Source organism: Micromys minutus, assembly GCF_963924665.1.
Source record: "Micromys minutus genome assembly, chromosome: 17".
Taxonomy (NCBI): domain Eukaryota; kingdom Metazoa; phylum Chordata; class Mammalia; order Rodentia; family Muridae; genus Micromys; species Micromys minutus.
This window is the reverse complement of record NC_137952.1, coordinates 32,393,604-32,418,643: the sequence shown is the minus strand read 5'-3', so window position 1 is coordinate 32,418,643 and position 25,040 is coordinate 32,393,604. Positions and strand designations below refer to the sequence as shown.

Sequence of the window (25,040 nt, the reverse complement as noted above, 5' to 3'; positions counted from 1 at the left end):
ACGGGCTGGGAGGAAGGTTTACTAAAATGGCCCGCCCCATGTTACTGCCTGAAATGAATGCATGGAACCCTCCCCAGCCTCACAGGCTTTAGTCATGGCTCAAACACTGAAGCCACAGCCCATTTAGATAGGCATTCAGAGAGAAAGCAGACATACCAGGAGGTACGGCTTCACCTAGGACTGGGCACCTGCAGGCCTTGCAGAGTTTTTGAAAAGGAAGTACAAACAGGGTGGATAAATTGGGTGACAACCCTGTAGGGTATCAGCCATCCTCAGACCTCACATTCAGGGCCCAAGAGGAGCTTCTGGAGAAGTGGTGGGTGTCTGGGACCACTTGTGACGCACTGTACAGACTCTCCCTCCCCCTCTGAACTCCAAATTGCCTCACATGGGGCAAAACATATTAGCATCAGCTTCTGGTGAGAACTGGAGTCTGAGGCACCTCTCGGTGCCATCCTGGGTATTTTGCTAGGAGCATTCCATCTCTTCTACCATATTTAGTCAGCATGGCAAGAGACTACCTACCTTCCCCTCCCACCCCCCCAACCCCTCCTGTATTCTCCCAACTGACCACACTGCCTGATTTCTTCTCTGAGAACCTACTTACCTACCTATGGGCCGGCTGGTCAGTCATGAGAATCATGACCTTAGAATTCTGTGTAACGAGACACATGTCACGTTGCTGTGTCTTCTCTGCAGATGAAAACGAGTGTCTGAGCGCACACGTCTGTGGAGGAGCCTCCTGCCACAACACCCTAGGGAGTTACAAGTGCATGTGCCCCACTGGCTTCCAGTACGAACAGTTCAGCGGAGGCTGCCAAGACATCAATGAGTGTGGCTCATCCCAGGCCCCCTGCAGTTACGGCTGCTCTAATACTGAGGGTGGCTACCTGTGTGGCTGTCCTCCAGGATACTACAGGATTGGCCAAGGGTAAGTATTATTCTTCCTGCCCTCAGTTAATGAGTTTGTAAATATTCATATGTATACCATGAGTGTGTGTGTGTGTGTGTGTGTGTGTGTGTGTGTGTGTGTGTGTGTGTGATTCCAGCACCATTCCAAAGGCACACACACACACACACACACACACACATATATCCTACTAGAGAACTGCATTTTCTATATAATCCTTGGGTTCATTCCAGTTAGCTTAGAAAAGGTTTGAGGAGAGCATCTGTAAAGGAGTGTCCAGATTTCTAGAAACTCATAGAGCACCCAGCAACATAATGCAGCCATATGGTTCCTATTTCATGGTACAGCTTCTGTCTCATGCTCTTCACATCTTGCTGAGAGGTGATTGGTTTTCTTCCCCAAGAAGATTCCTCTGGATCAGCCCACAAAGAGCCTGCTGCACCCTACACAGCTGAGCATGCTGGGACACATTTCTTCTAAGCGGTGCTCCTGGGACAAGAAAATACTCGAGAAAGGTTCTGAGAAAGGAGCCAAGCCTGCAGATTTGGCCTTATGATGCTTTTCTTTTCTAACTCCCATCAGGTTACAGACAACTTTTGCTGGGTGTTTCTTAACATTTTTAAGGCATCTTTTGTCCTTTGCTCTTGAATTTACATTAGAAATTATTTTAAAAAGCACATTAAATATGAGTTGGAATAATTAACTGTATTTTCCAAGTAGAAAAAATTTGTGAATGGTGAGAACATGAATATGTTTATATTGAGAGTTGGAGCAGAGAAGGAACATTGTTTTTATCAATGGCTTGAAATTTTAGTAAGTTTTTAAAGTTGAGTTCTTCCCTAATGACTTGAGTGTATATCTAGTTTATGAATCTTTGTTCTTGGTTTTGTTTTTGAAACAGGGTTTCTCTGTGTAACAGAGCCCTGGCTGTCCTGGACTCACTGTGTAGACCAGGCTGGCCTCGAATTTACAGAGATCTGCCTGCCTCTGCCTTCTGAGTACTGGGATTAAAGGCGTCACTAGGCTACCACTCCCAGCCTAGTTCATGAATCTTAATTTATTAATTAGAACTATCTCTCTCTTAATTAGAACTCTGTCTGTCTGTTTTTCTCTGTCCCTGCCCATCACACACACACACACACACACACACACACACACACACACACACACACACACAATCACATATACACTTATCTCAAATATGAACTCAGTAGTCCTGGAGTCTCTGACACACTGGCTTGCAGGGACTTATTCCAGTTTGTATAAACTTCAAGGTAGAAGAATTCTTTGTGGGAAGCTCTCGGAATGCCAGCAGCAGGACCCACATTCCCAGATGTCTGTCTGGCTCTCACTTGACTCAGTATTTTTTTTTTTTTTTACAGTTTAATGCCAGAACCATTTTTCCCAGAAAAAAAAATTGTGACACTCCAAACTGGCTTTTTGCCAGTGGGATTTTGTAGCCACATTTCTTATAAGTGGTGCTCCTGGGACAAGAAAATACTGGAAAAAAGTTCTGAGAAAGGAGCCAAGCCTGCAGATTTGGGCTTACTTCCTGGAGCCGTCGTACATGGAAACACACACGGGCATTTCCCCTCTTCCATCCATTCCCTTGTTCATCCATGTTCCATGCTGCTAGGTGAAGAGGGAAACAAATGTGTGCTCTTAGAAGACCCCAGGAACTAGAAAGAAGCTTTGAAGGATAGTGGGAAGCACACACATTCTGTGGTAGAAATCCACCCTTTTATAACAGCTTTGGCCTCTCTGTGATGTCACTTGGGTGGACCTTATCCCCAAAATAAGGGTTGTTTTAGGATAATATCTAGGTTCCCAACACATTTAGAAAGGGAGCTTAACACAAACAAATTAGATATTGTGTGGGGCTCACTCCATAACTTGGCTTCAACAACTGTACAGCAAAGAAACAAGTATTAGATCTCTCTAGAGCATGGGTTTGTTTATCCGCCTTCAGATGAGTCAACTCCAATGGCCTTAGTGGTTTGAAATGACTTGGAGTTAAACTGTTTCCCACAGTTGGGCAAGCTCTGCTCTGACCCATGCCGTATATAAAAATATATTGTACATCTTCACAGCACAGACCTATAGCAACCCACGGACACTTAGTGGACTTCTCATCCTACCGCGGTAACATCAGCCAAGAGTAAACTGTCAAACAGAAGGGATTAGGTTAGGCAGGGATGATGGCAGGGCTGTAATAAGACAAGAAGTGAGCTGTAAGAACCTGTGGAAGTGCACTCCACATTTGAGCCAGCAGGGGGCAGAAGTGGTAGAGAGGGCAGTGGTTAGGCTATCGACATAAAAAACTTTGGCTATAAAAAAAGACACAACTGGGGTAGAGGGGTGCTGGGAGTAGAGACAGCAACAGGAGTGTGGGAGACATGGGAGGAGGAAGGCCACCAAAACATACTGTGTCCACCTATGCCCTTGCCCTAATGCTATCTGACATACTGAATGCCGATCTTAAAAAGTAAAACATGAAAATCAAGGCCACAGCAGAGGAAGGAATACGTTGTCCAGGAAAGAGGCCCTAGATATGGCCTACCTGCCCACTCACCACTGCCTTCTAGAGATACAGCTGGCAGGGGACCTTCTGTACTCCCATGGGACAAGATTCATAAAAGAGAAGACATGTCTCAGTGACCCACTAAGGTCACATGATCTCACCCTCAATTTTGTTTTCAGTGTGTCCCCTCCCTGCATGAGCACTGTGAATGTTTGTTTGGCTGGGGGATGAAGGGGACAGAGAAGTGTGTAAGCCAGTGTCTTGAGAGAAAGAACTCTGTACTCAGGGCACTGGGCATTAGGACTGGATACCTGGGCATCGGTATGACTTTTAGAAGCAGGTGACTGTCCAGTGGACAGTCTGCCGGATGCTGTCGGTAGGGAGGCTGAACATCAGAGCTTCTGGATCTGACAGAAATTGCCTTGTGCCCCTTTCTGCGGTAGGCATTGCGTTTCTGGAATGGGCATGGGCCGAGGTGGCCCAGAGCCGCCAGCCAGCGGTGAGATGGACGACAACTCACTGTCCCCAGAGGCCTGCTACGAGTGTAAGATCAATGGCTACCCAAAACGAGGCAGGAAGCGAAGAAGCACGAATGAAACTGATGCCTCTGACCTCCAGGTATGTCAGGGTCTCTTGTCTGCAATTGTGTACGGACCCTCGGGCTCCTACACTTTCCCCCAAGGACACCTCAAAGAGTGACTAGTCTCCCCAGACGGAAAGTCCAGTCATTTTCCTGGCTCTAGCAGGGTTTCACAAGAGGCCATGAGGTTTGGGGGCTTGTTTTATATTATTTATTTATTTTGGCTGCCTCTCGAGAGTGGCAGTTTGACAGATTCCTCACACTTGCTCACATCCTCCGTCTCACCAAGAGGAAAGTCCAACGCCTACCCAGTGTCTGCAGACAGGACGGGGTCTGCTGTCTCGGACAGCAGGTGGGCAGAGCGGCATGAACACATGGTACTCCCCACACAGCGGCCAAGGAGTGGGGGCGGGAGAGGACTCGACGGGTGAGCAGGAACGTATGATGCCGTGTCAAGTCAGGAATGCATTCATCCACCCAGATCTCTGGCTCCAGGTTGGGGGCATCTTGTCCATGTGGTCCCAAAGAGGCAAACAGAAAAGCTAAAGCGCTCATCACAGCCAGGAAGTAGGTTCAGAGGTGTGTCCTTTGAAAGAGTTGATTTCCTGTCAGTGAGCAAAATTGAAATAGAGTAACTCTGTCCTGCAACCCACCTGCTGTGCTTTGGGAAATGAGATGAGTCTTTGAAAAGAAAACAAACTATGAAGCAAGCTTTAAAAAAAAAAAAAAAAAGAAAAGAAAAGAAAAAAAAAAAACAAACACTGTGTCTGAGTCACCAGGTAGGCTTCTTAGAATGGAGTGCTGGGGAAAACCACAGGAATTCTAATTCAAAGGGGCTGGGAGGGGCTAATCATTTGCATGTCTAATGGTTCCCAGGCTTTGAGACCTACTGAGAGACTCCCCCCAATAAAGGATTTCAACCTAACTTCCTGCCATCTACTTTTTTGAGAATACATTTGTGACTTAAAGTGCCTATGAGTGTGCCTTTTTAGCTTAACATACTGCCTGACCAGTAAACTAGATTTAGCTTGAGACCTGAATGGCTTTCTCTTTAGTATGAGAACTAAAGGATGCATTTAGGTGGACTTAACCCATTGCCTTGTGTCTTTCCAGGATGGGTCTGATATGGAAGCCAATGTGAGCCTCGCCAGCTGGGATGTGGAGAAGCCAGCCAGCTTTGCTTTCAACATTTCCCATATCAATAACAAGGTCCGAATTCTAGAACTCCTGCCGGCCCTCACAACTCTGATGAACCACAACAGATACTCGATTGAATCTGGAAACGAAGAGGGGTTCTTTAAAATCAACCAGAAGGAAGGGGTCAGCTACCTCCACTTCACCAAGAAGAAGCCAGTGGCTGGAACCTACTCCTTACAGATCAGCAGCACTCCGCTTTATAAAAAGAAAGAACTTAACCAGTTAGAGGACAGATATGACAAAGACTACCTCAGCGGGGAACTGGGCGATAACCTGAAGATGAAAATTCAGATCTTGCTGCATTAATTTACCATCCAGAGACCAAATAACTAAAAGAAAACAAAAAAGCAACTTTAGGTAGGTAGAATTATTATTTTCCCCAAGCCAGAACCTTCACATCATGGTACAATCGTTCACCTTGTCAATCTGTATAAAATGAGCACCGTTCTTGAATGGCAACAGCAAGGGACAGTGATGATCCTAGTTCAAACGACCACTTTCTCAGGTTTCCCGTGAGTAGCTCAGCTACCCCGTCGTGTGTATTGATTCCTGAAAACTGGGACATGAACATCCTCTGAGGTCGGCCATTCCTGCCGTCGGGCTATCTTCCCGGCCTCCGCACAGGAGCGCGCTTCCGTCTGATGGACCGTTCTGCTGGTCTTCAAATTTCGAAGCTTTGCTTCTCAGAGTGCAAGTAGTAGGTTTCTGTTGTCTGTTTGGTGCTAGTAAATTCTCAAAATAGATTTATTGATGCACTGTAATAAGGACACAAGGTAGGAACCGAATTGCCAAGTACTCCATTCAAATACTTCATTTCAATCAACCAAAGTTAGTTCAGTAGCTTTTCTCACGTATGAGTATGGTGCAGTACATGTAAATGAAGTGTGTGTACACTGTAACGTGCTATTTTTATCATTGAAACATTTATAAACTACAATAATAAAGCCCTTAATGTGAGGGTTGGTAATGGTGCTTATTAAGACCAAAGACTTGTTAAACATCTACACCAAGTGGTAGTGGACTCTCTTGAGACTGGCCCGTGTGTGCACTGAGGTTGGGGAGGACAAGGATACAGCCTCAGCCACCAGAGGATTCCCAGCTCATCCTCCATCACATAGCATGTGCAATGTGCCAAAATCACTCTCAGTCATTCCTGTCAACCAGGGGTTCATGTCAAGATGTCACAATAAAGTGACCCTCCCCTCCATCCCCGTTTTAGTTTACACCTTGGTTTTGTGTTCTTGTGTGGATTGAGGCTGGAGGGGGCCTTTCTGGGGGTGAAATAAAGTCTCCTGGGTTTAAAGTATCCTTGGTTTGTTATCTGTGGCTTCTGTGTATGTGTGACTTGAGGACTAGGGGAAGAAATGGCATCTTCAGCTAGCCCCTCGATGGTGATTACCAACTGCTGATGGGTGGTCCATCATCCAAGTTTCCTAGGAAGACACTTAGATCACAGCATCATTTCTACAATGTGGCATAATTAGTCCTGGGACTTTTAAACTCCCAGACTTAAGAACTTACAAATATAAAATTCAGTCATTCTCTTCAAGAGGCTGAACTTCACACCCCTTCCCCTCAAGTACACAGCATTGCCAAGGTGTTCCAGCCTTTCCCCTGAACATCTGTTGTTGGTCAGTGCTAGGCTAATTACAGAGAGCTGATTGAATTGAACCCAACTGAATGCTGCATCAGCTTGGTTTTCAAATGTCCTAACTTGAAACATGGTGGTTTATTTTAAATGCAATATTCAATATTTAACTGTTAAGCTCATTTAGTTAATAGAAGAAGAAGAACAAAACAACTTAAATCCCCCAAGCCAGCAAAACAGTTTGTGGTAGTAAAAGTAAGATGAATTAATTTTGTTACGTGAAGGGAGTTCGAGAGTGGAATTTTCCGAGACATGGGAAAGTCCTCTCAAACTCTTGGAAGCCATAAAAAGCCAGTGGCGTAGACTGCAAACTGTGCTTTCCTAGATGGGACAATAAGTGTCAAGTGCTATAAACCCCAGTTTAATACATACCTTCTTAATGAGAAGGCTAACCGTGGCGAGGGTGGGCTTCCTTGGGGTGTGCAGAGTTCAACTAGGTTAGACAGGGGCACTGGTACCTGTTTAATGCCCATGGATATCTTCAAGAGTCTGCTGATGTTTTTGGTTGGTTGGTTTGTCTGGATTTGGTTTCTAGCTTTTTTGTTTTTGGTAGGTTTTGTGTTTACTTTTTTCTTTTCTTTTTTTTTTTTTTTTTTGTTTTTTGTTTGTTTGTTTGTTTTGTTTTGTTTTGTTTTTTGTTAATCTCTGGTTTTGCCATCCAGAAGAATGTTAGTCTTAGCTTTTGCTCAGCAGAGATGAGCCGAGGATGAGTGGGATTGGGGGAGGCCTTAAGCTGGAGGTTAAAATACATCCCAGAATTTCCCTGTGATGCTGTCCCTGTCTCCCAGTAATGAGTGTGTTGGAAACACGCTAGTGTAGGACTGATCACGGCTGGCAAACTATGGATTTCATATGGAAAACGTCTTTGATAATCTAACCAGCACTGTCTTCCATCCAGTAATAGATTTTCTCTATGACAAACAACAGAAGAAGGTGGAGTTGGCTCATGGCAGGCCACTTTGATATTTTTAACAGTCTGAATCTGAATGTTATTTAGTCCAGAGCCAGCAGTGTTGAACGGCATATTTTCCATGTTTCTGACGGTAACACAACGTTAGCCTCGCTATTCCACTGTAAATATTCTCTGGTAAAACCCCCTTCTCTCCCAGGGTTCCGACCTGCACCTTCCCGCTGTCCTGAGCCTTTCTGTTTTACTTCTGATGCCTAAAGAGTTTACTCTCTAAACCACACAGGAGTTTGATAAATACCCTGTCTCTCCCACGACCCGCTTCATTTGCCAATAATTATTCTCTAAGTAGCATTGAAGTGACCTCGGCTGCCCTTGTGAGATGTTTAAACTTGCACAAACAGCTACATTTTTTTTCTGCAACAAATGGTTCTTTACTCAGCCAAAATTGCTTTGGATGCTGCCATTCCAAATACTGTTTCAGTTCAGAAATTGTGCTTGTAAATTAGATGGGCCAAAATAAAGGACAATCGGGTAGGTGATGTAAATGTGTGCACACCTATAGATGGTTGGGGTCTTCAAATGACAGGTCAGCTTTGCCCATACCATGTACTTTACTGTAGTTTCTAGAGACATATTAGAAACACAGTTATTCTCTGGCTTAAGGACATTGCTTTTATAGAGTAGGAGATCAATACCACTAGAAAGATTGACTTTCAGAAACACATCCTCACAGGCATGTGTTTGGGACATTTGACACCTTAGGATCTGGCAACACTGCAAAACCTGTTATTCCAACTAGTTGCTAATGAATCCAATTTTTTTTTCTTAAAAAAAAAAAAAAGTCATGGCCATCCTTTTAGAGAGTGAACTGTTTGCATCCTTAACCTTTTCACATGCACCAAAAGCTCACTTTTGACTGTCAGCCAAGTGGAAGGTAAATCCTCTTTGCCACTGGAATCCAGTCCTAGCAGGTAAGTTGTGATCCGTGTTGGCCCATTAGCCATTATTATTTTCAACCCCTGTGACTATTCATATTTCATAAAGTATTCCGTACCCTGCATTCTTCTTTGACATCTGGGATTGGTCACGACATCAGCTAGAAGGTGCCAAGGCTTCTCAGTATTTCTCCAACCCAGACAAGATCTCAGGTTCAAGGTTAAGTAGCACAGAGGTGGGGCGTTTGGCAGAGAAGAGTTCATTCAGCAGTTCCTGCCTGACTTCCATCCCCGCCCGACCTTCTCCTCACAGCTGTGCTGGGAGACGCAGAAATAGGAAGAGATCCGTTTCCTCTTCACCCTAAAGTACTCACTTGGGGAGAATTAAGTTGAACCTAGATGATTCAACTTTGGGGGCCCGGAACTGAAGATATTTGACAACACCCACCCTCCCCTCCCAGACACTGACAGAAAGGGGTCACAGACTTGTGGAGTTGTGTCTACCTGTTGAGCTTAACCCTGGAGAAGAAAGCCAAACCTGTCAGAAAGATTAATGGAATCTTAATTTGTCAGAACTGGGTGTTTTCCTAACTACACCACCCAGCAGGAGGGGCTTTTCTATACCTTTCTGTTTTCTGCCACATTGAGACCATCCTTCCTGGATGTGTTCTGTGCTTCTCTCGGGTGGTCCCAAGATCAAGCCCCAGGGCTGCAGGTGCCAGCAGGGAACAGGCCCCGTTCTGTCCTGTTGCTTCCTGTGTTCTTGTGGGCTGACTGTTCCAGGGTCATTTGCAGTTGTCATGAAACTCCTAGATGGAGCCAAAGTCTGTGCCAAGTCATCCCAGGAAACAATGTCTCCAGGTCCTGCCCACTGTTCACCCACACAGACCTCACACCTACTGGAAGAAACAGAAAGCCATTCTCAGTGTTCTCTATCGATCACTGACAAGACTTTCTCCCCAGAGACCATCATTTTTTGACCTGCAAAGAAAGTAAACTGAGAGTTATCTGACCCTCTGGGAGGGCTGGGGCAACTCCTTTGTGTTTCTGAGTCTGGTAACTGCATCGTCTTCTCTGTATTATCCTGCTGTATTTATTACCCACTATATATTTTTTTCCTAAATTTAAACCACGTGGTCTATGCTTCCCTGATTCTCATATTTATCAGTACACAAAACAAGTCTGTGGGTCTCTGACCGTACAGAGGTTGAGATGTGGCTCAAACACCCTTATCTACAGCATAGCATGTAGCTAATCACTGCTGGAGACAGAGGATGAATGACTAAAGCGTGGTATGTCGGTACAGTGTAGAAATCTGTCGAGGTAGAAATTACACATATCTTTAGAGACCTAAAGTGTCTATGTTATAAACCTCAGTGTGACAATCTTAAAAGACAACATGCAAGATACCCGTGGTAGGTGCTCCTTGCACATCGGTAAGGGTTTATATCACCAAAATTACAAACCCATTCTTCCCTATCTCCCCCACAAAATGCTGTGGTGCTCTACACAGAAAAGCTGTGGGTTTGTAAGGTTAGATCCTGTCAGTTCCTGCTAAAATTATAACCAAACTGTCCTTTAGAACATTATTACCTCTAGAAGCATAGAATGAAATTGATATATATGCTCAATACTGAACATTGATGTTGAAACACTAAGACATCGCCTTTATTTAGGGGTTTATAGATAGCAAAAGAGAAGTGTTTTAAATATTTCCATAGCATTGATATATAGCAGAAACTAAGTAGATAGTCACCAACCCTGCTTCTTTCTCCTGAACCCACAGAATGACCAGAAGTCAACAGAGGTTTGGGGCTATGTGCCAGGATGCTTACCAAGAGGATCTTAGAGGAAATGACATAGAGTCAGTCTTTCCATGTATAAAACCAGCAAACAAAAAAATACAGTGCTTCCCACAAGAAAGCAAGTTCATTGCCTTAAGTCTCTGATAGCCTGAGAATTTAATACATATTTTACCTGGAACTATTTTGATACATATTGTTGATTATTCTAATAAAGGCATTCACACATCTTTACCTTTTTACCACCAAGAATCTACACACTAATGAGTTTCCACCTTGGCTGCACATAAGAACCACGATGACCCTTTAAAGGGGATCTCTGGATCTAAGCTGTATCCCTAACCCATTAATTCAGAATCTGGGTCTGTGGTCCAGTCATGACCAGTCTTAGGAGATTTTGGGGGACTCAAGTGTGAAACTCTAACTGAAAACCACTTCTCTGAAGACTTAGAGACTTAGTGAGAATCTGGCAGGCAAGGGTATACTGTTCTGGGTAACTCACATGCCCCCCTTTTCCACTGCCATTATAATCTACCATCTGCATGTTATCACATAGTAAGATGTGACATCTGTCTCCGCTGGCTGGAACTGGAGTTTTGTGGCACCCGCTGACAACTCACAGACAACATTGCTGGGTACTCAATGGACTTTAACCAACAAAACTCTTCCTCTCACATTAGTCACTGTGAGGAAGTATGGTCTCTATACTGGTTTATTTGCATGAAGCCAATATCTCTAACATGAAGTCTGTTCATAGCAAAAATGTCAAAGAAACCTTCTAAAATATGAACCTCATAAATACCATCCAGTTTCTTCGAAGTGGGCAGTTTTCTACAGAGCAAACGTGCAGCCATCAGCTTCTACTAAGAATGTACAAGTTGCATGATGGGACACCGGCCAGGCCGCCACCCATCCTGGCCCTAAGTGGTTCCATTTTGAAACGTATAAATTACAGAATGGTTTGGCAATCCACTCTATTATAAAATGTAAACTTTAATATGCCTCCCAGGAAGTTTTCTGGTTCAGCAAACCACACATAAAAAATACAAAGTGAACCAAAAAGTACAGAAAAGCTGCCTGCCTTTCCCAACTGAGAGTGGGGAAAGGAAAGTGTGTATATGCATTAAGGGAGGCACTCAGTCGTGGTTTAGGTGACTAAAAAGGCACAGTACAGAAATACCATTGCAAGAACCTTTAACTGCTATTATGTGCATGAAAGAACTTCCCAAAGAACCACCTATTTTCATTTTTCTTTTAGTGTGTCCTTAATAGGCCAGTGATAAGGAGTAAATGTTTGATGAGTATCTGCTTAAAGGCACAAAATCTTGGAGCATTCACAAGTCAATCTGTCTGTCTGTGTTCAAGGGTCCTGGAACAGGCAGCTATAGAGATAACATTAGGCCTGAGAAGCTGAGTTTTTTTTTTTAAGATTTATTTATTTTTATAAATGTGAGTACACTGTAGCAGTCTTCAGACACACCAGAAGAGGACATTGGATCACATGAGCCAACTCTCCAGCCCCAGAATCTGAATTCCTAACACCCACAAGATGCTGAAACTGTGTTAGTAAACCTACAGCCAATCAGCTCACAACACAGAGTGTGATATTTGCATACCTTCCATCCTGACTTAAAGTGCCCTGAACCAGTGTTCTGGTGTGCCCAGAAGTGTGCCTCCCCTTCCCAGCCCTGTCTGCTGGGCTTCTTATCTAGTGTCTCTTTAGAGTTCTTGCTCAAAATATCAGTTCTGCCTCAAAGCCCGCCTCCTCTCACCCTTCCTAGCTCTCAGATATCACACACACACACACACACACACACACACACACACACACACACAGGTTTGAAGGCCCAAAATAGCAAGGAGGTACCAGAATGCATGCTAACTATATAAAAGTTCTCTCTGAGACTTAGCTCTCCTTAAATGCAGATCCTCCTAGATCAGATAAATGAATTTTAAATGCTCTAGTCCTTGAAGTTGCCTGTTCCCTGGTGGCTGGCTTGAACTTGAGTTCTGTGCACTTATAGTCTTTAAAATAAAGTCTACTCATTTAAAACACGTTTTAAATTGAATCACATAGAAAGAATTTTTTAATCTTATTCTCCATCTATCGGCAGAATGCTCACAGAGTCTTTACGCTTGCTTTTTCTCAGAGCCTTTATGGAAAGGGTGAGAAAATATGTGCAAAGGTCCTGTCAAAACTGACAGTCCAAAGAGGAGCCGTGGGTGTCTCTCCAACTGTGGAGGACAGTGTCTGATTTCTTTTAGATTAGCTGAATTGTGTTGGCTTTGGGCAACACAAAATAACCCATCATTCATTCCTTCTTTGCTCTTATTCTTTGGATATGTGTTCTCCTTAAAAATGCCTTGAACCAATGCCTCAGACTCCAGCATACCAAGATGATGAGATGGTTGATCCTCATCAACTTGATCTTTTATTCTGGGCAGGAGGGCTCAGCGATGTCTTCCAGCTTAGAGATTTCATCATACAATTCATGTCTACAGATCGTTTATAAAAATATAAAACAAGGTCATCTCTAGCATGCTGTCCTCCAAGAACTCAGTCATCGACTCCCCCCACCCACCCCACTTCCAAGCGTGGCTTCCATCCATTTGTTACAAACCACAAAAGCACTCTCATCCAAGGAGATACACCACACCCTATGCTAACCCACTGGGAAGAAGCCATACACAAAAATACTCTTTAAAGGTGTTGATCTGTGGGAAGCTAAAGGAAGCATTAGACCAGCAGAAGGTCATAGATGACAGAACAAAGAGCTGTGTGATGGGATGGGTGGGCTGCGGAAGGGAGATGTCCTGATGACCCTCTTCTCAGAAAATAGGTACCAAGGTCCTGTGTGACTCATACAGGATTCCTGGCACCTCCAGAAAGTGAACAACATTGAACGACTATTCAAAGAACATACAGTCCAGTAGTAAGATTGAGGTGTGAAGCTACCATATAGAACCATGTATATATACATGTATGACGCATAGAGAAGATATTTGGCCCCTACAATATTGTGAGTACTTCTGGAGCCCCGTATTTACCCCTTACACCCATTCCTGCTGAGCTGAGCTCCCTTGATCAATCTCTAGCAGTTTGATGAGTCTGAACTGGGGCAAGTTGAGCAACCTTCCCAACATACAGCAAACAGTGACAGATGTGGGTCTAGGTCTCATTTATCTGTTTTGGTCAGAGGGAAAAAAATCTCAGCAGTTTAATGCAATGGAAATTGTTTCATGCCCCCAAGACCTGTGCAGCTATCCCTGCCCAGCAGACTGTTTGGAGAAGTAATTCTCTAACTGGCGACCAAGGAATCAGGATGAAAACATTTTACTAAGCCTTGTGTTTTCAAATCTCAGGACCATGTGTGTATTATTACATCTTGAAGCTCTTGAACTTAAACTCCTAGGGTGTGGCATCCAAGACCATGAAGAAGAGATGCAGAGCTGGTGCTCATGGCACCTGAGATGCTATAACAACCTCTAGTCAGAAGTGACAGATTGTTGTGGAGAACCGGGTCTTGGAAACAACTTGTCCTATAGCAAAGCAGCAGATACCCTAGCTTTCCTGGCCACAGGCTCTAGGTCACGCCAACCCTGGTGCTTCTAAGTCTCTTTAGAGGCAAAGCTAAACTGTGTAGCGCCCAACTAAGAACAGAAAGCATTTTTAAGGAGGGGGAGATCAGAAGCTTAGGGCAGAAAGAGGAACTTGAGCAGGGTGCTGAAAGGGGGGCTTTCTGAAGGAGGTGCGTGTGGCTGGGAGAGCGGAGTGAGCCAGAGAGACACGTATAGCTACACCATGACTTCCACATGTAAAACACACCACAAGAAGCAATATGTCTTACAGGCTATGTTTCTGGGGAAGATCAAAAATGGGGTTTAGTAAATGTTTTTCAGCTGACACACACTCCATAGACTTTCTAGGAATTTTTCCAAATGTCAACAGACAGAGTCAGTTTATGTTAACCCACTTGTATATTTCCAGACCTGGCTTTTTCAGGTTTGCCCTGTGACACCCTGGATGTAGTGACGACGAGAAAAGATGAATTGGGAGTGAACTTACAAGAATGTGCTGAGTGGTGACCAACCGGGCCTTCCCAGCTTCAGTCTGTCTCCGAGTATGCTTTTCATCACCCAGATGAGCCATAAATTCTTCAAGTTGTGTGGTGCGTCTTTCCCACAAAAGAAGAGTCAAAATATGGTATGAAGTTACATAGTAATCTGTGAAAGTAATCTTTCTATTGGAGATGCTGGGGAGTCCTTCATAGGGCATGGCAGCCCAACTGGGCTCTTACATGAGAGGATACCGTAATGGCAAGGGCAGACTAGTCTTTGGCTGACAGGTAGACTAGGTGTGGAAAGGGAATAGGTCAACTGGGGGTGGGGTTAGTATGACTTGTCCAGTAAATTGGCTACCTGGGTCGCTTTGGGAACATTTGGGATATTAATCTATATGGAGTGGGCAGGCTTATGTCTGAAATGAGAAGCCACTGAGATGGTGGTCAATCAGGGAAGGCTCTGACTCCTCTCTCGCTTTTGATTATGTACAATCTCTCAGTTGGCCATGCCATAACACGGCCTCTGCATGGTAAGGCATGAAGGCAGAAGTATGTTCACTTTAACCCATGGCTGAAAGGAATGATCCTATGAAGGAGGGCCCTTTGTGATGTAGTGGTTTGGGAAGTAGAAGAAAGAGACAGGCTGTTTAAGAGAGACTTCCCCTGATAGATCATCTGTTATCCCAGGGAAAGTCACCTCTTTCTGGGACCCAAGTTTCCTACATCTACCCAGTTCCCTAAGTGCAAACACTGTGAAGGTAAAGGTATAGAGGGGTCTATGGAAGATTAGATGTAACAAGGCACTGCATAGATCTTGCTAATAGCAAAGGAAGAGGGAGCCCATATACAGAGTAGATACTTTGTGTTTGTGGTTTGCAAGCCCTGGCTTCTACATCTTACCCAGGACCTGTCTATGCCCCACAGAAAACACTTGCCCCCCACCCACACCCCCACACCTCTGACCTCTACCTCATCTCCCTGCACTTGGATTGTTCCTGTTGCCTACTTCAGTTTTAACAAGCATTAATGAGTTCATATCCCTCCATGTTCCCCCTGGCTCCTATCGAGGCCTCTTCTCCCCCAACTGAGATAATAAATCACGGGGTGCCCATGACCTGGCTGCTTCTCCATCCAAGGGAAGGCCTTTACTACCCATCAGGCAAAATCTGCAGCCTCCTGGCCCCAGGGAGGAGATGAGGTGAAGTTTAAGACGGGTGGGGCAAGTTCTGTTCCCCTCTTTCTAGCCACAGCCCATTAGGGAGGTTTGGATTTAGTGCTCAACCCAGGGGGTCTCAGGAGAAGAGCCCAACAAATTGGGTCAGACTTCTGTGGGTGGAAGATTCCAAGGAGGATCGGGTATGTGTCAACTAAATGATTCCATTCTCTTCTCTGGCGTCTAAGGCCCTCCCTCTCCTTAGGGAGCTCTAAGTGCCAAGAAGTACTGTTCTGTGTGCTTGGCTGCTAAGGCACGTGTGCTCGATAATAAGGACTGTCTTTTATAGAGCCTTTAAAAATGGGCCAGGCAGCCTGCTAATCACTTCACAAATGCAACTGATTCACTAGCCTGGGGCCAAAATGCAGTCGAAGTCTCACAAAACGCTGAAACAACCACATTATGTCCGTGTGAGAATCCCAAGACCCCAGCAGGGCTTCTTCGGTCCAACAGACCAGTCCTGAGGAATGTCACTGGAAAGCATTATTTAACAAAAAAGGGCTAGCTAGCTTCTTGACTGTTCTTTTGGGCAATAGTTGCCAGTGATGTAGTGGCACAGTGTCCCCTCTGCTGGCACCCCCTTCCCCTCAAGGGGCCCATGACTTGGCCCTAAAGGCAGCCTCTGCTTACTCAAGGAGCCAGCATCCTTAAAGCAGCAGTAGGGATAAGGCCGAAGTCCTATGGGTATCAGAATGTGCACTTTATGTGCTGTGCTATCCTGTCCCTAGATTCACGTCATCTCCGAGCCCCTTAGTTGTCAGATACTGAATACCAAAGCCGGTCCTGATCCTCATGAGCAGCCCGGCTCTGACTGACACTCTTCTGGCCTCATCCACCCACCATGTTGGTTTTTCTGGGGTACTGAAGATTGAGTACAGGGTTTTATGCATGCTAGGCAAACACTCCACTATTAAGGTATATACCAAGGCCCCCTCCATTTTTTTTCTCATGAGCCTGGGTCAGACACAGAAAGTCCTTGAACTGGCAATCTTCCTGCCACCGTCTTGTATATAGCTAGGAGACAGGACTATTTCCCTGGCCAGGTGCCCTTCACACTCTAAGTTGTGGGATGCGTTGCCTCATCGGCAGTGAAGTCCCTCCTCCTCATACATGTCACCAGGCCCCTCCTCACCTCAGGACAGCCGTCTGGTTTTCAGTTCCTCTACCTTAGTATTTTGTGATTATTTTTTTTCCTCTCACACTTTGTTTACATGATTTACTTTATCTTGCTGATGAGGAAAGATGCTGTAGAACTTCGAGGGGATGTGTTAAGGTGACACAGCAGAGCTCCCATGGGATTTGAACCTTCACCCTGGACACGATCTCCACAGTACTGCCCTGTCTTGCTCACACGTTCTTGCTGAGGCCGTCTTTCTGAGTTGAGGTTAAGGGAAGAGGCCCTTAGGTATATGTGTCAGCAGGAGCTTCTGTCTACACCTATGTTGCTTTGGATCCCTGGTTCAGCTCTTGGCCCTTTGACATAACTGCTCTCCAGTGGAGCTGGTGCCGTTTGATCAGAAGGGAACAGTTATGGGAAGAAAGCCTTTTAAAATGTCACTTGAAAGCCCTTCAAGAGGTGAACTTGAGTCTTCCAGTTCCATCCCCAGTCACTCTTTTTCTGTCCCAATAAAAGCCGATCACAGTGAAACCCTGTCAGCTCCAACCCAGACTTACAGAGGGAAATTATTTGTCCAGAGATCAGACTTGAGCCTCTGAAAAAAGAAACAGCAGTGGTTGTCCTAGGGGGTGTCATTAACAACTGTGACAGAGAGCATGGGAGACAGTTCCTTCATGGGCAAAGATTTGAAATAGAGGGTCTCTGAAGTCTCTTCTAACTCCTTGGGATGCTGAGAATCAATCACCAGGACAAGACTAGGAGTTGCAGACCAGATGTTGCACCAGGAGCCAAGACAGAATGCTCACCTGAAATGTGTGCTTGAAAGCAATGCAGAATTATTAGAAAAAATGGTCTGGTAGGATGGCTCAGTGGGTAAAGGTATTTGCTGCATACTTCTGGCTACCTGAGTTTGATTCCAGGAACCAACCAAAGGTCAAAAGAGAGAACTGACTCCTCAAGGTTGCTCTCTAACATGCATGTGTTGCACACATGCACACTTAATAATTGTGATGGTTTGAATATGCTTGGCCCAGGGAGTGGCACTATTAGGAGGTGTGGCCTTGTTCGAGTAGGAGTGCCAATACCTCAGGCCTCTGCTTCCCACCTTTTCTCTGTCTTTCCCACATGACACAAGCTGTTGGAGCTGCTGGATGTCAATGAGAAATTCTCATGTTTTCGGGGAGCTTATCGCCTGGCTTCCCTTCTGTCCCTTCATGTCACCTTGTTCCCTCCCATTCCTCTTCCCTCATATCAATTGCCAAAGATTCACAGCCCTTTACGTGTCCTTTCAAGTCAGGGCAATGGAGACAGCAAAAGCAATGGGGAGCTCTCTCTTCCCCGACACAGTCATCCAGCTGGTTTTGAAGGGTTGGAGCTTTACTGGTGCCTTCGTGCTCGGAGATGCTGCTGCTCCGTATGTAAGTCCTTGCTTCTGTTCGACCGATGACATGGATACCTTTGTGTTCCCAGTGGAATTGGGATGCCGAAATCCTGAGGCACCGACACTGATCTCATTAGTAACCCCTCAGCTTTCCCCTGATTCTGAACCCATTAAATTGTTCCAATTTCTCATTTAGCTCAAAGTTCATTTATCTGATAAAATGGTGTAAGTGGTGAATCACACCTAATTAACTGTAGTGGGACCAGGAGCTGCCAGAGTGGAGAAGGTGGTAATATTCTTTTTCATAAGCTCAGAGCTGAACAAACATGCTAACCAAAGAACTGAGACCCGACAGGCAAAGTGAATCCCTGGGTTTCATTGGGAAGCACTGTATAAAACAGGGCAATCCCAGCACTTGAGAGATAAAGGCTGGACGATCAGAAGCTCAAGGTCACCCTCAGCTACACTTGGAGTTTGGGGCCAGCTTGGGCTACATCACAAGACACTGCCTCAAAAAAATAATACTCATAAAACAAAAATAAAACGCTGGTCAGCTGGCGTCCAGCTGTCTGTGTCATTCTGGGGGTGGCAGTGAGCTTACTGGTCTCCATTCTTCTTTAGTCAGGGCGGTTTTGATGGAGCACCAGGGTAAGAAAGGTTGTGTCTCCCTGAGAATCTGCCCGGGGTGCCAATGCACAGAGAAGTTGGTCATTCTCCGTTCTGTGTGGCTCCCAGAAGGACTTCCATGCATCATCATATGGGATGCTGAAAGTGAGATTTGTGACACGTTGGCTCACTTCCCCAGGAGGGAATGCCGGCGAGGGATGTCCAGTGGAATAGAACTTGAACGTGTTCTACCTAGAAAAGCTGCCAATACTCTTGGTGTCTAGATATTTGCAGAAAGTCACCACAAGACAGATGATCCTGGTGTTTCTCTGTAACGAAGGCTTGGCTGCTCTCACGGGAGAAAGGTGCACCATTCTGTCCAGGTTCAGAACATGGAGGGGGGTTAGGTTTTGTTTGTTTGTTTGTTTGTTTGTTTGGTGGAAATTGCCAGAATTAAGGTTTCTCCGAGACAGCAAGGTTCTGACAGAGGCACCCTAGAACACCAAAGGTCCAAAGAAGGAAAGAAAATCCAGATAGACAGGTTCTTAGGAAGACCTGGTTTGAAGTCTAGTCTGGGTTAGACTCTGACTGGCTTATCCAAGTAAGATTTTATTCAGGTGTATGACGCATTGGTTCCTTCTTGAAGGCTGATTACAGGAATTATACCTTCTTTTGCTCATCCATTGGTCTGATAATAGTCATGGCTAACAATTTTGACTACCCATATAACAGTAAGCTCAGAACAGTTTGTTTGTTTGTTTATTTGTAACACAGGGAAGGTGGACTCTGTCTTCTGATCATAGTGCTAGACATATAAGAAGATCACATTTAGGTCTGTCTAAACATCTGATCGCCAGAAGATAGGCATAGGACAACTGGTGACTTAGTAGGGTGACTCTTTGGACAGAGCCATTCTTAAAGAGGGCAGAGTCTAGCACACTAGGTCTGTACGGCTGGAACAAACCAGTTAGCACAGATGCAAAGGAACTTCAGGGACAAAAAAATAACTGGGATGGAGCTAAGAAGAAACTCAGTGGGAGATCACTGACCTGTCACCTGTTCAAGGTACTGGTTCAATTTCCAGAATCACAAATGCCACCAGGGAAGGCAGGGAGGAGGAGGATGAGGAAGTGGAGGAAGAGAAAGCAAGGGCTCTAAGATGGTAGTACCATTAAGCAGTCATACCAAGAAAAAAGGCACATGATCATGATGTGCACCTTGGTCCAATATAGTACTGGTAAGATGAAAAGCTTATTCCGTGTCAGCTCCCACATCAGTGAGCATAAATCATTTCCGTAGATGTCTCAGCAATGGCCACTATACTACATGCAGAGATAATGGTAGTATAGTAGTCACTTATAGTGTTGGGGAGACAATGCTGGAGGCCAGGCTCTGGCATCTAGCCAGTAAGAAATGACAGAATCTTGTTGGTTATGACAGTATTTGTAAGGTTTCCCTGTGGTACTTGAGGATACAGTTCCGGACTCTGAATCCTTAGAGAAGAAGCCTCCCATGGCATCCTTCACTGGCATTCTCTGGGAAAAGGTGAGTCACACATTCAGGTTCAATTATGGGGAAAGACTTAAAGACCACTGTCAGGCTGCTATTCAGCTATCAAGAAGCCATTAGACAAAGACGCTCTGCCATTACTGGGCATGCTTGCTGCTGGGCTGTGCTTTGCTGACAGGATATGTTTGTTACTGCTCTCTAGCTTGGCCACTTTTTTTCCCCAGCAATCCTCTTGGTGCCCAGGACCTGCATCACTTCCCTCCCAGGGCTAGATTTTGTTTTGTGACTCCAGTTCCATTTAATCTTTAGGAACTGAACTCTTACTTTGTTTGTGACCTGCCATTTTCTCACAGTTATAAAGACTGGACTCAAATATCTTGACTCCCATTTCCTTCTCTAAGGATGGCTTTAACTGTCAAGATTTGAACTCAAACTACTCAGCTATCAGAAACAATAACTTTATGAAATTCCTAAGAAAATGGATACATCTAGAGAATATCATCCTGAGTGAGGTAACCCAGTCACGAAAGAACAGACATAATATGCAGTCACTGATAATTGGATACTAACACCAGAAAGCTCTGAACACCCCAGAAACAACTCACAGACTATATGAAGTTCAAGAAAAAACAAAGGCCAAAAAAAAAAAAAAAAAAAAAAGAAGAAGAAGAAGAAGAAAAAAAGAAAAACCATTATGCTTAATCTTTACACACCAAGAAAACTTTAACTATTTCCAGGTTATATCCTGTTTTACACATATTTTATGCTCATTGTAACTAGTAAGATTTTAATGCATGCTATCAAACCTTTAAAAAAAATCAAGTACTGACAATAATGTATTCGCATACTTTTATGCATAAATGCTGAAATATGTACATTTATCTTTGTTTTTTAAAATAAAGTTGTTCAATTTTTAAAAAATAAAATAATAAAAATAATAAAAAAAGATTTGAACTCAATTGATACGAAACTTGATATTATGATATTTAAAGAGTCCATGAGAGTGTCAGTGTGAGGTGACACAGAAGTTATCATGGCTAGAGTGTAAAGATCAGTTGAAACCTGAATGTCTCAATTCATTCCACAATTTTGAGATAGAAGGAGAAAGAACCTCTTCCAAGGGAGATGGAATTCACAGAAGTGGTGCTAATTCTTTAGATATCTTAGGACCCCAAAAATATAAACCTTGATTTATGGTTTTAGGAAGTCCTAACCCTCCTGCCTGCTCCTATGTTAATACCTGTACTTGCAGTTCACCCAGCAGCTTCTCTCTATGCGGGCAGATGACATGCAATGTGATCACAGATGACCTCATTGGGAGAATCACTGGGCTCTGAGGTGACCCTGTGTTTCTGAATGCCCTGAGCTAGGCTGGCACTTGTTGGCCAACCAGAGTGTCTTACCCCTTACTCCCGATTTCCCTTGCAGGCAACAAAGCTAAGAGGATGGTGTCAGAAAAACACGGGTAAACAGGGTTGTAACTCACTGCTGAGTTTCCCTTTCACATTTCAGCAAGAAGACACCTGCATACACAGAATGTCCTCTCTGTCATCCAAGAACAGAAAATAAAGGCATTTGGGCTCTGGGATTTCCTGCCTTCTTGTCTGTTTCCAGCTTCACAGGACTCTGTAAATAAGCTGTCATTTGGTTGGTCATGAAATCTCAGCCTAGAAACAGTGATGTTTGTTTTCTAAAGAACGACTGACCCACTGTTGGTACCTTCACCCTTGAATTCTGGGGTTTACAGGGCAAGGAGAAGAGAGATGAACACAGCACATGGAAAATGTAGAAGAGAAAACTGATCCTTGGTAGCTGCTGAGTTTACCCTGTCCTGAATAGGTACAAACGCAGTGAGGCATGACTCCGTTTTCATTTCTACTATTTTCTTCTCTTGTAAACTACAACCAGAGACTTTTTTTTTTTTTTTTTTTTTTTTGGCACAACCAAATCAACCAACATTTATTGATGCTCAGTTTCTTAGTCAGGGTTTCTAATCCTGAACAAACACCATGACCAAGAAGCAAGTTGGAGAGGAAAGGGCTTATTTAGCTGACACTGTACACATTGCTGTTCATCACCAGAGGAAGTCAGGACTGGAACTCAAGCAGGTCAGGAAGCAGGAGCTGATGCAGAGGCCATGGAGGGATGTTACTTACTGGCTTGCTCCCCCTGGCTTGCTCAGCCTGCTTTCTTATAGAACCCAGGTCTACCAGCCCAGGGATGGCACCACCCACAATGGGCTGGGCCCTCCCCCTTGATCACTAGTTGAGAAAATGCCTTACAGCTGGGTCTCATGGAGGCATTTCCTCAGCTGAGGCTCCTTTCTCTGTGATGACTCCAGCCTGTGTCACGTTGACACAGAACCAGCCAGTGCACTCAAATGTCAAGCACCTATCCTTTGTCTATTTACTCTTTTTAAAAAGATTAAAAGTCAACAAACCAAGCCAGGCACATTATTGCACATGATCTCAGTCAGAGCTTGGGACGTAGAAGGACAAAGATCTTAGCTTCGTAGTGAGCCTCTAGAGCAACCTGTTCTGGGCCTCGAGACCCTGCTTTTAAAAGCCAAAACAAAAGGTAAATAAACAAACAAACAAACAAACAAAAAAACCCTAACAGAATCAACATTCAGCATTTGTATTGCTTTATCTGAGCGCACTTTGCCCACTTCTAACCCCGGTAGCTTGCTAACTTGCATTTTCTTCTCAAACGTTCTCTTACACGCATCGAGAGCAAACAGATTCCCTTTTCTTATACATTATCGATTGCTTTAAAAAAAAAAAAATCATGTCTCAAAGGACTTAACTCCTCTTTACTTGCCCCAAGTCCGGGGCTCTGCTCTCATTTCTGCAACACTACTGTGTAGAGTGTACCAGTGTGGCTGAGTACAGTGAGGAAGAGTAGGGGGCATGAGCAGGTCTGCTACGTGTGTTAAGATAGGTAGCAAGGGACAAGAGATGCCTAGGATTCACTGTGAGCTGGTGTCTTAAAACTCAGAACACTGCCCAGGGTAGATGTCACACTTGTACCACAACTGAAGAGTCCCAGTGAAACCCATACCTGTAGTCAAAATGACCACACCCCAGCAGTTGCTGGGGAAGGACAGCCAATGGAATATAATTTGAACACATTTTAGAGAGAAAAGCTGCAAAAAGGGTTTGTGTGTGTGTGTGTGTGTGTGTGTGTGTGTGTGTGTGTGTCTGGATAGTTGCAAAAGGTCACCATGGACAGATTACCGGGTGTTTCCTCTCTAACAAAGACTTGGCTGCTCTCTGGGGAGAAAGATGTGCCAGTTGGTCCAGGTTCAAAAGATGAAGATCTTGGTGGAGATCACCAGCATTAAGGCTTCTGTGGAACATCAGGATAGCCTCACGGCATCCAGAGCTGGAGAACACAGAAAGAGCCTGTGCCTCAGCCAGTCTCGTTTTGTCTCAGGAAGCTGCGCCCCAGCTAGCATCTTCCGTTACTTTTGAAACAAGAGCAAAAGAGGGACCTAAGTCTGTAGTGGGCCCGTGGAGTCCCTGCTACTCAGGATGCAGAGGCTGGAGGGTCATATCACTTGAGTCCAAGTCTGGAGAACAAATGAGACTGTGAAAAAAGTGTATGGGATTTTCAGGGGTGGGGGGAGTGTAGCCATCCGAGGTGGACCCCACCTGTCATTCATTCTGCACTGTCTTCTCTTGTCTTTACTTGTTTCTTTTGTTTGTTTGTTTTGTCTTTTTATTTTAAAAGCCAAGGTTTCTTTGTGTAGCCCTGGCTGTCCTGGAACTCACTCTGTAGACCAGGCTGGCCTTGAACTCAGAGATCCACCTGCCTCTGCCTCTGCCTCTGCCTCTGGAGTGCTGAGATTAAAGGCATGAGCCACCACCACCTCATTGTTTTTACTTGTTTCTCAAGGAAAGAAGGATGTGACTTTTCTCAAGCTTTCTCTCCTCTCTCCAGTCACAGTGTGGGAAACAAAGCTCCCTGTCTGAGCTTCATATTCCCCAGTCTCCTATGGCTCTAAGACTCCCCCTGCTCTGTTCTTGGGGTCTGCCCCTGAGATCTGAGCTCATGTTTTATCTTCCCTTTTTTTTCTTTCTCATTATTTCCTAAAAGTACATTTTTCAGTAGCTAGGGGCAAGAACAGCCTTAATTTTGTAGAAAAGTATCACACTTCCTGGCTACTTTGACGTAGAGAGTCAACATCTACAGCCTCATCTCCACTGCTAAACCATTTACATCTGTAGAGGGATGAGGATGTGTTCATAAACATTTTTCTTTCCTCGAAGTTTTTTAAGAAGATGTAAAAAGAACAATTTCAAAGTTTCTTGTTGACCCCGCCACCCCATAAACATTCTCTCTTGAGTCTAGTCAGTCTGAGATGCCCTTGGTGGCTCTGTCCTAAGACTGGGTCCCTTTGCTGGGAAGGCAGAGAGGCTTCCGAACACAGGGATTTCAGGGCCTAGGAACTGAGCACTTTTGTTGGAATGAAAGTGAATGGGAAAAAAAAAAAAAAAAAAAAAAAAACCAGAGCCAAGGAGTGTGGGCAGACCAGCCAGAGCCAGGGGAAGTGGGCAGACCAGCCAGAGTAATGGGAGGTGAGAAAAGCCCGAGGTGAAATATGAAGGGATATGGACTATTGAAGGGGGAAGAATCCTTCCTTGTCTT

At 44.6% G+C, this 25,040-nt stretch overlaps 1 protein-coding gene across 1 annotated transcript in view; it reads left to right on the top strand.

Moving 5' to 3' along the window:
• FBN1 (fibrillin 1) overlaps positions 1-6,495 on the top strand; it is a 193,471-nt gene extending 186,976 nt beyond the window's left edge. The window contains exons 64-66 of the mRNA XM_080930907.1: positions 700-931; positions 3,875-4,049; positions 5,125-6,495. Of these exons, the coding sequence (XP_080787033.1) occupies positions 700-931; positions 3,875-4,049; positions 5,125-5,514 (797 nt within the window). The 3' untranslated portion in view covers positions 5,515-6,495. The remainder of the gene's footprint in view (positions 1-699; positions 932-3,874; positions 4,050-5,124) is intronic.
• Positions 6,496-25,040: the final 18,545 nt, after the last annotated feature.